At 34.1% G+C, this 15,602-nt stretch overlaps 1 protein-coding gene across 1 annotated transcript in view; it reads right to left on the minus strand.

Annotated features, from left to right (window-relative positions):
• The window catches only part of LOC117330735 (LLGL scribble cell polarity complex component 2-like), a 104,000-nt gene extending 89,963 nt beyond the window's left edge, over positions 1–14,037 (minus strand). The window contains 3 exon segments of the mRNA XM_033889195.1: positions 7,367–7,458; positions 8,798–8,909; positions 13,821–14,037. Coding sequence (XP_033745086.1) covers positions 7,367–7,458; positions 8,798–8,909; positions 13,821–14,012 — 396 coding nt within the window. The 5' untranslated portion in view covers positions 14,013–14,037.
• Between the last annotated feature and the right edge of the window lie 1,565 nt (positions 14,038–15,602).

Below are 15,602 nucleotides of genomic sequence, written 5' to 3' on the forward strand. Positions count from 1 at the left end.
AACTTTATTTAGTACGGATGTGACACTTCACCATCAGACCTACTATTATTACCTAACAGCCTTTTGCTGTATACAACGCCAAGCTTCAATACCAGTCTCAGTCCAACGACATGTCCCTTCATTAACTTATGAATTCAAGTCTGGCAGTGATTTTATGTCAAAAACATCAACGAACTGTTCAGTAAAATATCAGCAACTTACCGCCAATGATGTTGTGGGTTTGTCCTCAGCCATCTTGTATATTGTGACTGATTTAATCTGAGAACCCTGTCAACAACAGGGCTGGGGAATTTGTTTTTTTCTGGCCCTCAGGGTAAACAGTGTTTACTATGTGAACAGGTAGAGAGGACACAGGAAATCACCTGAAAGTCTGATTACTTTCCTGTTTACGTACATCTGCTAATGTCACAAGGAGGCATGTAACTGTACAGGTATTGGCAAAAAATCCAATATGTGCCAAATTTTAACAGCTCTGTTAGCTTTCTCAACACTGAATAAAATTAAAATTCACTTTTGTTTTTGCCAGGAAAATATGAGGAGGGGTCACATAGAACATCATCCCCCCCCCCCCCCCCTCCCGCCGGTAGCTACTTATATAATGCGTGATTGGTACTACATATGTACCCGTATACTATCGCCAGACTTACACTATATACATAATACAGAGGTAGTTATGTTTATTTAATGGCAGTAAGAAGTTAGAACAAATTACATACAAGTGCTTTCAATTTCTTAATAGTATTATTTCTGACCTTGCAAGTGTTTTTAATTTTCTAATTTAATTGTGTGATTTTCTATTACTTCACGTCCTCAGATTTACATTCTAACTCAACCTCAAGGTAAAGTATGTCGCTGTAGAAAACATACACAGGTATAGAAAATCACACAGATCAAAAACATTTATGTCTGGAATGTTGCATGTAAAATATCTTTAAAGTCAATCAAACTGCGTCTATAGAACAAAATCACTGCCGTTACAACCTTCTCTCCTCTGCGAGTGCCCTTGTATACAAAGTTTGATAGGAAATTGATTGGCAGTATTAAACGAATAACACTGGATGGATTATTGATTCCATTGGGACAGTTTTTCTCCCTTCAAACATTTTATGGCCGATAATCTCTGTCATTGAATGGATCAACAAACACCAAACCTTGTTAAAAATTTTGTTGTTTAGAAAAAGCCTGATTTTTTTCTGTTGATACTTCCGTTCTTTCTGCTAGTTAAAATGAAGGTTAAATACCTCACACACCTGGTCCATTAATAAAAATGTTGTAGACTAATCTGTTTAAATACACGAAATAGGAATCTGTATTAGCCACTCGTGTATCAATATACAAATACAAATGTATGGCAAGGTGACACAGTAAAATCAAATTTTACCCCGAGATGACATTTTTTTTTTTTAATTCTATATGAACTTACATTAAATGTTTGTCCATATATAGAACATGCAAGGCATTTTATATAGCTAAAGGATTTCCTCTGCCATTTCTAATACACAAGGGGACATCAGAGCTCAGTCTGTATATAGAGCATCAACTTAAAATGAAATCTCTGGTAAAGATTTAAAGTGTGTTCTTCAAACCCCTACCAGGGACAGATTAAATATCTCGGGAAGCTGTGTAGTTTTATTTCAGTAATAATCACCATAGCTTCAGTATGCAAATACCCAAAAACAGGATTAATTTTTTTTTTTAAAAACCCTGCCCTCCCTACCATCGCAGGTTTGTTCTTCAGAGTCTCTACATCAATTCATCAGGATAGCATGTAACAGTCCTTCCCTATGATATTTAGTGAGGTAGCCACCAACTACTACAAAAAGACTCTACTTTAATGAACTCTGGCTGTTGACAGATTGATAAACCCAGCAAGCAAACATCTATAGAGATAACCCTGATCTATAGACATGATAACAGGCCTACGTACACAGTTGTTTTTTCCCCCATTAATCCTTGGTCCCAAATAAATTACAAGGTCATAAGATAACATTTACAGTTTTTACATCCATATATAGACCTGTATATACATGCATACATACAACTGTGGCAGTAGGCTATCATGACTGTAGATTATCATGGGCAAGGTTTATTTACTACACTGTAGGTATACCAGTGTGTCACCAGAACCTGCACCAGTGCACTATAGCTATAGCCTATAGCTGTTTGGTGTGTCGCCTACTGGAATCATATAACTGATGAAATCCATGCATTGTTTAAACTAAAATTTTCAACAAAAATGTACTTTTGACTTTTCAAATTCATATTATTACTGTCAGTCATATAAAATGGATTGTGACAATAACAGAAACATTATGATTATTTCTGCAAATCATAAACCTTTATTATATTTACATATAAGTGATATACTAATACTTATAAAAATTCTGTTAAGACATAGATTTGTTCTTTCTGCCTAACTTCTCTCTTGTTTTATATAGGAAAGCTTATGAGGTAGTCTTAGAGCCATTAGTGTCTATACTCTTTAAATGGTTAACATTGTCTGTGTCAATCATAACAAGTATATTGTATTTGTTGTGAACGGTATTTTATACAGTACAATATAACTAAATTGCCTGGTAGTATTATCAATACAGTATTTGCCCCAGTTTTGGTAACAGTATCAATGTCTCATCATTCCTACAGACATTTGATTGGCACATTCAGCAATTTTTTATCATTCCATCACATAACCGGATTATCATTAATAAGTACAATCGTGAACAATACTGTATACACAGCCAAGGTAGAGATGTTTGTATATTAATGATGATAGGAAGTACACAGTACCACTATATCAGTACATCAACCGAGTACATAACTCTATGATGGATATAGATGATAACCACAGCCGAGTCGACAGGTACAATTTGTATACCTTACCAACAAAGACTTACCGCTAACTACCGTATACCTAAACCAGGTGTATACTATACCTACCGTATACCTAAACCAGGTGTATACTTTACCTACCATATATAGTAGCTCTACATGCATATATGTATATAAATATAATGTAGGTACTTCTGACACTTCATATTACTTATATAAACATATTTTGGATAGAGATTTCACATTTACCTTTTGCTATATTAGCATTGTATGTATATTCGACTCCTTGTGCTTTAATAATGTCCTTCAGCAACACTTGTGTGATATACAAGCGTTCATTTATAAATCATATTTAAGCTGTGATGATAATTATATATTTATTACATTGTTATATTATATCGTTATTTTAAATTATGCCATGCTTGTGTAAATATATTTGATGCAGGGCCATGTTGTAAACTAGACATTGTCTAAATATGTTACCCTGGTTAAATAAAAAAAAAAAAATAAAATAAAAGATATTATTATTATCATTTATGCCCATTATAATTTCGCTATGGATTCCCTTCTAGATTTCTTAGATATAGGAATTATAAACAGATACCAGATGGACTTTATATTAATTATTCAGCATATTGACAGTTTATATTAAAGCATCAAATCAATATTATATTAAGCATAATTACTCTGGATATACTGTATATACCTCGCTTGTTGTGAGGGGCAGTTTTTTTTTTTTGCAAAAATCACAAAAATGTTCCATTTGCAATTTTTGCAACATTATCACATCAACAATTAAATTTATTTGTTTCAAATAACTTTTTATATTTGAAAGTCACGGTGATATTAACAGCATTATTCAGAATCTGTAAGCTTTGAGTCACAATTCACAAGCTCTGCGATTCATGCTCAAATCAATTATGGTGTAATTATGATTTCTTCATGGTTTAATAGTTTTACGCCTATACTGATCTAGCTCCAACCAGTTTCAAAGTTGTCTGTTTTAAAATTCTCTACATCTTCATCTTTGATGAGATGCTCTGTATCTTGGCAGCATATATACCAACAGAGGCTTTTATTTTATCACCTAAAAGGAGATGACCTTGAAATATATGAACAAGAGAAGTAACTCATACAGACAACATGGCAATGGCAAGTTTTACGATCTTTAATTTTTACCATTTTAATAGAGTTGTTAAAATTCGCAAAAATTAGATTTGGCAAAACACAATGAATTTAATGTATTACTTATGTCAAATTCTTCATCTACACCTGAAAATGTATACATGTCACGATTCTAGTGTATTTGTCCTATGGACACATATCTTATATCTATAGAGAGTTAAATACACAAAGCTTGTCATTGAATTGAAAATTAAACATTAAAATTTATGAGTTTAACCTTTCACAGAGAGGCTGAATGACACATAATTTAGTATGTATAACCTTACACAGAGTTGCTGCTCGGGAACAAGCCACTTAACAACATCCTGTGAAGTTGTCCATACATGATGTGGAGTAGCTTGGTGGAGAGTATTCAAGTGATTTGATCAATGATTGGTGGCTTTCAGTTTTATATCTAACTAAGCTTATAACTTTTATCACATTAGCTTCATTATTGATTTTTATGACCTGTGTATATATTCTGTCACTGTACCTACAAAGCCTCAGTCAATAGCACTAAGTAACAAGTGGCACATTTAAAACATACAGTGGAACTTCGTTAACTCGAACTCGAACTCGGATAACTCAAATACCCCGCTTAATAACTTGAAGTACCTCGTCGGTCCCGGCCGAATTCTCTCTTTATCTTAGTAAAGAAAACTCGGAAAACTCGAACTCGGAAAACTCGAAGAACTCGGATAATATGAAATAAAAATCCTATTTGAAATGATCGAATAACTCGAAGTATAATTTTCGTCGATCGGTGGTAAACGCCGACATTTTTGAAGAGCTAAATTCCGTTTGTAATACTGAACATATCGGCACTACTAACCTACAAGCTATTATAAGTGTTTGATAAATTCATAAAAGAAATTGTCGGTTGAATCTTATAACAACATGTCTTGGTGATAAAAAGTACTGCTTTACTTACATCAAGTAATTTCCGAAGGTGGTCGCCGATATTAGTACACACGATAGTCAACAACTCATCTACCCGTTCGCTCAAGCGGAACTAATCTCTGACACACTGGTAGATCTACCCGGCTGATGTTTTTACAGGTGTAGAAATGAAACAGTCACCGGCGCCTATTAAATCTTTAAACTGCTGAAACTATAGTGTAATTACTGCCAAGGTGTTCAGAGTACAACTGTAACGGTTAGTGCTGTCTATTAAATTGGATAAAACGCCAGCTCAGTTACAGTAACATTTTATACGCACATGCGCAGCCTAACTTCCGGTGCTAATACACATGGAAATGACGTGGTTATCAATAAAAAGTAAGTAGGGCCGATCAAACAGTATTTTATATGTTCAATAAAAGGTAATGGTTCTGTTACGTTTTGCATGCAATCTGTGTTAAACTCAAACGGTTACCGGTATTTGATTTGACATGAATAACTTGTTATTTTGTCGAATTCCGTTTTATCGTTTACCTTTTGCAAACATGACTTGGACATCAGATCGTTCTTGAAGTGACTAAGTGAAAGAAACTTTATCGTGACTGTATATCGGCAAAACTATACCAAATACAAGTAACATAACGAAACATTACATATATATTTACATGTATTGACCAGTCTTCACACTAAACTGATGAGCGACAGAGCGAAGTTATAATGATTATATAATGTTGACAAATATTGACCAAACTTTTCACCAAAAATGATAACTCGCTTAATTCGAACACTCGGATAACTCGAAGTTTTTTCGTGGTCCCGTCGACTTCGAGTTAACGAAGTTCCACTGTAATTATAATTTAAAACCAGAAGTTACAATAATTTTGGGGTAATTAATCCTTGGGTGTCAATCAGGTCAACCTGATCATATAATAACAATAATATTTTGACCTGATCAAATCGTGAAAAATTCAAGGATCATCTGATATTTCATTACTTTTGATCAGAATTTTAAAGAAAAGATCAATATCAATATTTATGGAGCTTAAATTATTAAATTTTCAAACACACAAAAGAACATCATCTAAACACATACAAATGTGATAACAATCACAATGACATTGGTTATCAGGAATTTTTGCTAAGTGAGCCTTTTAAACACAATACATTATATTCCTCCTCATTTTGAAGGCTATGATGAGATATCTGACCTCTACAGGTTAGCGGTACTGAATACAGCCATTTGTCTGACCTCTACAGGTTAGCGGTACTGAATACAGCCATTTGTCTGACCTCTACAGGTTAGCGGTACTGAATACAGCCATTTGTCTGACCTCTACAGGTTAGCGGTACTGAATACAGCCATTTGTCTGACCTCTACAGGTTAGCGGTACTGAATACAGCCATTTATCCCTATCACGTCTACGGTAAACAAAATGGTGATTATGAGCTGGGTAGATGTAGTTATAAGATCTCACCTAGCATGATGCTCTCAATAATCCCGAAATATAGTGTTAGCATGCGTGAGGTATGAAATACCTGTCAATTATATATTCATACCTGCCTAGTTAACGCAAACTGAACACCAGGGTCTACGTAGGTGGATCAATATCACTTTATCTAGATCACTATGCATAGATAGCTCGTGTGTGTCAGATGCTGCTGTATCCAATGTCAGAACTACCCCATCTGGCTATTCATACCGTCACCAGTTAGCTCCCTATATCATATTGTAGTGTTTTATAGTGCACTTTTTTCCCGTTCACTGTACATGTATATGACTTCATACATTGTATCAGCTGTCCTCAATGATTTTCCTGGTTCAATAACATCCCAGAGTTGTGAGACTGCCTCAAATCGATACAGACAGGGCATTCTGTGTATATTGATTAAACATTCCTATGTATTACGTATCAAGTATAATGTCATTGATAAATGATATCATAACTTAAATACAATCATAGGAGAAAGTGAAGAATGGTAAATCTTGTTTGTTTGTATACATAATTTATCAGGGTGATACAATTTCAAGATACATGTGATATTCCAGACATCTAGCATGAGCTTGGCTTACAGGTACTGGTCATAATTATCATATGAGTTACATAGCTGCAAATAGACATATAATTGGGTTTATAGCCAACCCACACACGAAAATAAATTGTGATTGATACCCGTGATCTAGATCAGGTTATGTACATTTCTGTTACAGGAGGCGTGTGTCTTATAGTCTTAAGAATATCACTCAAACTTTGTGTTTGTGTGTATGTGGGGGGAGGGGGCTATGAATGTAATTTTCAACTGGAATCAAGAACCTGCTTTAAATTAATGGAAAATGTCAAGCAGCTTTCATCAAAACCAACATTCCATTTATTAAAAGGTTATTATCACTAGTTTACAGGGTATATAATAGTTCCAATACTTTGTCTACTAGGAGCACTTGTAGTTACATCAACATTAAACAAACTAATCTTACCTCGGTGGGTGAAATGTCTCCCAACAGTTCCCCGAGTCCGTTGCTGGCGAAGCTTGAGGAAAAGTCAAACGGGCTTTTGGAGAGGTCCGTAACTACAACAAGGACCAATAATATAAAATAAACAAAGGGTGTAACATAACTGTATCACAAACTTCACAGAAACCTAATCCAACACACAGTATCATTACTCACACATACAATACAACACAAGTATCTCAGTCTTCAACTTTTCCCAAATGGGGAACAATGCCGTCTGTACTGAATGGAGAATGTTTCTTTATTAGCTGATCTTCGGTTCCTTGTCTGCCAGCTATATTTTCCCCCTCTCTCCCTTTCTTGCTTGCTATATTTTCTCCCTCTCTTGCCAGCTATATTCCCCACCCTCCCTCTCTTGCCAGCTATACCCCACTCTCTCTTTCTTGCTTGCTATATTTTCTCCCTCTCTTGCCAGCTATATTCCCCACTCTCCCTCTCTTGCCAGCTATATTCCCCCCTCTCTCCCTTTCTTGCTTGCTATATTTTCTCCCTCTCTCCCTTTCTTGCCCACTATATATTCCCCACTCTCTCTTTCTTGCCAGCTATATTCCCCCCTTTCTCCCTTTCTTGCTTGCTATATTTTCTCCCTCTCTCCCTTTCTTGCCCGCTATATATTCTCCCTTTTTTGCTTGCTATATTTTCTCCCTCTCTCCCTTTCTTGCCCACTATATATTCCCCACTCTCTCTTTCTTGCCAGCTATATTCCCCCCTTTCTCCCTTTCTTGCTTGCTATATTTTCTCCCTCTCTCCCTTTCTTGCCCGCTATATATTCTCCCTTTTTTGCTTGCTATATTTTCTCCCTCTCTCCCTTTCTTGCCCGCTATATATTCCCCACTCTGTCTTTCTTGCCTGCTATATTTTCTCCCTCTGTCTGCTTTTCATGCCTGTCATATTTTCTCCCTTTCTATTTCCTAGGGGAATTTCACTCACTCATTAGTTTTGTTGGATCTATATATAGATATTATTGAGAATAAATCTCTCTATCCCCCATTTAAAAAGAATATATATAGGACATGAATAATTAAGACTTTTCATAACAGCAATATTATATTTGTACAATTCATTTGTCCTACTGTGATCCATATCTTATATCCACTAAGTACATTTTAGTAAAATGTAAAGTACATAAGCAGACAAGACCAATAGCCCCAAGCAAGATAATAATAAAAAAAAAACTATTAATATTAATTGATTGATGAAAGCTGTTAATCAATATTTCAGCATAAAAGTCAGTTACCTGTCATTCAATCAAGAGAATTACAAAACAATACACTCGTCAAAAGACAATGAGATACCAATTTTTCAGTTACTGTCTACATCTGTTTTAACGTGATGAGCTGATAATGACACTTTCTGAATGTAGATTACAACATCAACTATAAGCTTTAGTCTTACCAGGTGTCTGGGGCTGAAGCTCAAGGATCTGGTTGACACCTTGACAGAAATCGTCAAAGTTTATTTTTCCTTTTCCTTCTGGATCGAGAATCTGTACAATCCCTACTACGTTCTGGAAATATAAATAATAGACTTAAGACATTTTATTTGATTAGGTACATATATGGAATTCTGTTTACCAGATCTGTAACAGATAATAACTGAACAACTTTATTGAATAGAACCTAATTTTACATGAAATTGGTTCTTGGGTAGAATTTCAAATATACACTTCAAATTCTGACATTCTTACTTAAAAATCTAATCAAAGATGCTGTAATTAACATACCAAATTTTAATTGATTTATCATCATTTTAACTAAGTTTGCAGTTAAATGTGTAAATAAAGTAACATTTTGAATCCATCTAACTTGATTTATATAAATTAATAAAGACAGCAGTACCCGATTATCAGTACAATAACACTCTGTATAATAATTCATCAATAATAAATAAAGGTCCCTGTATGACTGATGCCCTATAATTATTAACAAGATATCTACAGGAATGGGTGCGCGACCAACAATACAATGAAGTAAACATGTACATAAAAGAGATATTTTTTTAACAAATAAATCAGTAATATAATCATATAACTAAACACTATTGCAGTATATCTATTTTAATGACTTGGTTAGAAAATGGGTCATCATAGATTGTTGAAAAGTACATACACAAAAAATTTTTGTTAGAATATGCAGTCATCATTAGACCTAGTAAAATTCTCCAGAACGTTGATCTGTTTTGATGTGTAGGTAACACAATGACATATGCAATGATGTATGTATATGTAATATGGTATTAGCATACATCTGTACATGATATTTAGGACTGGTGTAACATCTTATAGAGATCAGTTCTGTATTACTGACACAGTTCTGTATTATTGTCCAGTATTATATACAGCCTGGTATACAAGATGAGTGGATGACAATGATACCTACAGATAAACAATTAATATAGGTGGTAGGTGTACTGTACACTTCACAACAATGGTCATCTACATAGATTTGGTCATAAAATGGCAGTGGTTATCTATCAATACACCAGCCATATGTGTAAATATAATACTAGGGACATGCTGTTTACACCATAACAAGGCCTCATACTTACATTGTACCTATGTTTCTGTATCAAAACACCCAAGTTTGGGTGTTAATTGTAAGATTTAAATTAAGTCCCAATTATGAATTAAAGCCCGAGACTCGGAGTTCTAAATCACCAACGGAATTCACTACACTTATTCATTTCATATGTGAAAATTCTTGATTACAATATACTGAATATATGGTAATGAGTACAACAATTAAAATATAAAGCTTTGTAAGCCAATAGCCATTTAGGTACCTTTCTACAACAGACATTTCACCAATTCATCTGGATACCAATGCTTGAATAAATTTGAAAAGGACTGACTGTCCCAACTTGCCATGGTTTCATCAACATTCATTAATGAACTTTAGGAAATTCCATAGACAAGCATTACAGCATTTAAGTAAAGAATCTTAATTAATTTTGTGATGTACATGTTTTCCTATGGAAAATTTTACAACATTTTATTTAGTACATATATATGTGCATGTCTACAATGATTATTTGTCAATTTATTTAATTTACATACTATATTTAGAACAACAACACATAATCTCACAGCAAATTTTCTTGTTTAAACCAAATTCAGCATCTGTAACATACAACTACAGCTGGAGGTGTATTGGTGTTGCAAGTAATTAATTCAGACATGTGGTATATATATATGTATACCGGTATAGTTAACCTGGTTATGTACAACACAGATTACATAATTCTGTATAACCAGGTATCGGGACTAAACCAATTCTGACACTTAATTGTATTGCAGCATAAATGTAGGTCAAATCCAGCATTGGCAGCTATTCAAGCAACTGAACAAAACAATTATTTTTGAGCTGCAAAAATGAACACAGACTCCAGTTTGACATATTCTTTGCCAACTTTGTGGAACAGGGCATAGCAACAGACACATTTACATTTATACCGTGCACTAGTCTTATATCATCAAAGTAAACAAAATGTTTTTATTGTGCAAAATCAAAATGCTTTTACTCCGGTTATAGATAAGATCATATATACCAACTTAAACCTAAGGAATTACCTCAAATTAGCCATAAATGTAATGTTATTTAGGCAATCTTAACTACAGAGAAAGAACAAAATCTTCAGGTCGATGCACAGTCTATTTAAGAAAATGATACATTCCCCCAAATCCCCCCCCCCCCCCCCCCCCTCGGTATTTGGATTTATATCATGGGGTCACTAATTATAAGTGACAAATTATGCACATGTATTTAGTGTTCCAAAGTTTAAAATAGTGTAAAATATTTGATCAAGAGAAAGATGATCAAATCTCAATTGTTTAGATTTGAACTCAAATGACATTAAAACATCAATCCTATACACTTCAGAGGACTACAAAAAAACTTTGATATTACAATATAGATGACTACCCAGCTGTGAACACGATAATCTTGAATATGTACCAAGGGTGATGAATGTTTATACCCAGTAGATAAAATTATCTTGAATAGACCACTATACCCACAATCCAAACACGGACTATATAAACTTTTATATAATACCTAACTACAAACATTACAGTGTACCAATATTAGTATACTATCTGTCGATATCTGACTGAAAGTACTGATACATAATTATAAGTAGGTAGTACTTGTACAGTATTGGGGGCTATCATTGGTGTTGACTAGAAGGATTTTCCACTAGAGTGCTCAATGATAAGGATATAAAGCTTTGTCCGGGGTATTACTTCATAGCATCAGCAAACCACCAAGCCAGCCTATTAGTGGCTACTGTTCTCCTTGTCCCACGTGGGTCAGCCAGACAAATTCAATTATTTCTTACATATAAAGCAAACATTTCCTTGGTTGCTATCAGACTAAATGTATGTTAGACCTATAAAGACAGACCATTTAATTCTGTGGAGGTTTCTTTTCGTCAGACTTTAAGAAAGGTCCCCATGTCTCATCAAATCACAATTATAAATACTGTAGTAGTGACATTTCTCAAACTAATTTTTACAATTCAAATATTTACGATTCCATAAAACTAAGACTTGTATTAAGTTGCGATATGCCATGCCATTCCTCTATGATGGTGTTTATCATACAGCATTATATTTTAGTACCAGAATTTTAAACGCAAACTTTTATCAGCGTAGATTGCATACAGATCTATCTTTATGATTTTGTACCACCTGGTCATTAAAATATGTAAAGCAACATAATTATGCATACTCTTCTACATAAATTTATATGTATAATATCTGGTAAATATTTCGAAAAATCATTTACTGGAGGCATATATGTAAAACATTTACTACTTCCATATATATAGTTAAAAACTTTGGACTATATGCAAATATCACATACACACAAACACTGGTGAATGTACATTACCATGGCATATTGTTACACCTAGACAGCCTTTATAGTGAATGATGTGTGACACAGTATCAAGGTAAATGGCTTAATGTAAAGTTAATTCTTGATGTATTAATTCTAGAAGTATTTTCAGGGGATTTAACCATTTTTTGAGAGTTAAACATCAAAAAGATATTATTATCACTTCAAAATTCAGTTTGGTGATCATGAGAAGTCAAAACCATATATACTGAAATATATGGTAACAGTGAGTGAAAGCCTTGACTGAAGTGTCCTTGACCTATACACTCAGTCAGAGATATGATTGCATGATAATTATAAATAATGACACATCAGAGGGCCATTTCAGACACCTCCAGCTATGTTAGCAAAGGTCGAAGGGTTAGAGTCACACCATACAAAGCAAGGTATTATACCCTTATACAGGTTCCATACTGATTAAATCTGGATTCTATAAATAGATCGGTACAGGTATAAAATCTACCTGTCACAGCTGATGCCTTGGGACATAATGTCAACATAATTTGACAAAAGTCAGTTCCTCAAAATGAAAGAGTCTTGGAACACATCTACATATACATGGACAAGACTAAGAGTTTGAAATAGTATTGAGGTCAGGTATAATTATATACTTAAAATACCACAAAATAAAACTAACTATAAAAACAGGTTTCTCTACCTCTCCTTTGAAATTTTGTGATAACAAATTTTGTTGTATCATGAGCAAAGATGAATTCATTTGTTAATTATATAAGAGCCAGAAGATTTATGTTAATTCAATGAAAGAACACTATTGTTGATGTACATGCATACATCACATTGTACATAATTAATCATGTGTTACATATACAGCGTCATTAAGAATACAACTGGAAAACACTGGAGTAAATCTTGAAGAATATTAAGGTGGATAGCTATATGCAACCAGCCATGTAAATGTATTGTAGATTACTGTGCTTTCAACATTGCATTGTGTTCTTGTGTAGACTAACAAATTTAACAGTAGTATATTTCATTATTTACCATCATTTAAACAAGAATTAAAACATGTGACATCATGTGTTTTTTAACGCATAATCTTGTGTCTATTATGTAATTAGTATCATATATAGCACTTTCTCAAGATAATATTATCTTCAGCTAGACTAAATCATGCAAGATATGAATATCATATGGTCAGTAACACAGAAACTTTCCTGTAACGAAATATAATGTATTTGTCATGGAAACAACACAATGACAATAAACACTAGCAAATGAGTACAACAGTTCAGTCGTCCACGCCGGTCACCGATCTCCGTTTGTTTACAATTTGACACTGGTGATATGAAGATGATATCGGATGACGATAAGCTTTCTGCCGCTGATCATGAACTGTCAAATGAATAAGTCGCTGCCATGAAAAAACTTACAATCGATTTAAAGCATTTTTTTCAAAATATATCAAATGACTTCTTATTCTATAATTAGAATTCACGTGTGAATCATCGGTAATATGCATTGCAATGAAATAGCTGTAACGCCCCTACTTTCGCCATTCTTACCTCATCACTGTCAGCTCCGAAATGTTCTTTCGCCAAATTCTTGAAGTGATCAACAGTTATATAGCCTTCCTTCTGAACATCACACACATCAAACACAGATTGGAGTTTTCCCCTTAAATCTCCGTCCATTGCCTTCTTGTTAACACCCCCTCCGCCTTTCACCTTTGGTGAACTATCCAACAATTTGTCCATACAGGTAAATTTGACTCAACTGGTACCGAAGAACTATGAAAATAGGAAGTGCGTACATCAATAAAATATAGTCCACACCAATAAACTAACACAACTTATAGTAGAATAAAAGTTCAAACTTATAAAACAATCAAATAGATTGATTAATCATTAAGTTTTAAGTTGGCATGATAAATATTTAATTTGAAATAATCTACAATTAATAACTTTATTGTTGGAAACCACGCGGATTGATATTGTCTATGTCACTTCCTGCTGGTTCGGTCGACAGGTGCGATGTTGTGCAAACAAAGCAAGGTTTTGACAGGTAGACGGTCGACGAACTAATTGTCGATATAGATTGATTCATTTTGTTTATTTCTTCCAATTCAGATAAATTGTATTGCAATTTCTGCTAATAAACATGCTTAATTATAGAACATATTGGAATGTTTTCTAGTTTCAGTTTCAATTTATTGCACACATCAAGGGAGACAACTCGTATTGGACTTGTTTTAAAGAATTTATTAGGGATAGCAGAGACCTTTTAACACGCTATAGATAGTTTAATAATGAGGTTAATTTTCTGATGTCAGAAATGACACGCTAAAACAGTATTTTATGTGACAGGTTTTCTCGTTTAGGTCAGAATTACCTTACAAGTTACATAGCATCCCATGCTAAAACAGCATAGTTGTTCTCTCTAAGGACAAGAATTGCCTAACATAGTAGCACACCGTCCGATATTCACTGAACATTTTTACTCCATTGCTGATCTGAATAAACACGATCAATGCCCTCTCAAATACCGTAAACTGAGAAAATGTTGTTCGTCGTAAATGTTTTTTTTGTGATACTAAACTTGTGCTTGAATGAACAACCGATGATACCATGCTTGATTTTTAAGTGCAATGACTACGAGAATTGGGGTGGTGGACTTTGCTAGCGTACATCAATTGTGAGTACACGTACAGTGAATCCCATTTTGGGTAAAATGCTCTAGAATCTACAGTGTTCCATCTTGTAAGTACGTCAATCTAATTAAAATCCCTAGATGGCCATTCTCACTACAGTACGTTACATGGCCATCTAACGACATCGCATAAGGGGGTCGTCAGGATCACAGGTGCTTGCATGGAAAACGTGAATTTTATTTTATATTTCATAAGTACAGTACACATTACCACTGCCATATGAAAAAAAAATAAAATAAAAAATAACATTTTTCATGCAGGCGCATGTGGTCAGGATGACGTTTTGGATTAACCAATCAAATTACTACTTACATAATCTTGGAAGTGAATTTCGTATGATTTGTCAATCGTCAGATGTTTATGCAACGTAGTGAGAATGAGCATCTATATTTTGATTAGCTTGTAAGTATGTGGGTTGGAAAGCTGTTCTGCCCGTCTTCACAGCTATACTTGACTTGTCCTTGTATGAGAAGATATTTCTGTGAATTTTTTCCACATTGAAGGAGTAGATCAGTGAGATCTAGCAACCAAACCTTCATGTCGTCCTACCTGGCTATATATATATCACTTATAGTCGTGGTCTACTGTAATAGAACACGTATTACACATATAATCGCACGTTCTTTGTATATTGTAT

This window comes from Pecten maximus, chromosome 1, assembly GCF_902652985.1.
Source record: "Pecten maximus chromosome 1, xPecMax1.1, whole genome shotgun sequence".
Lineage (NCBI taxonomy): Eukaryota > Metazoa > Mollusca > Bivalvia > Pectinida > Pectinidae > Pecten > Pecten maximus.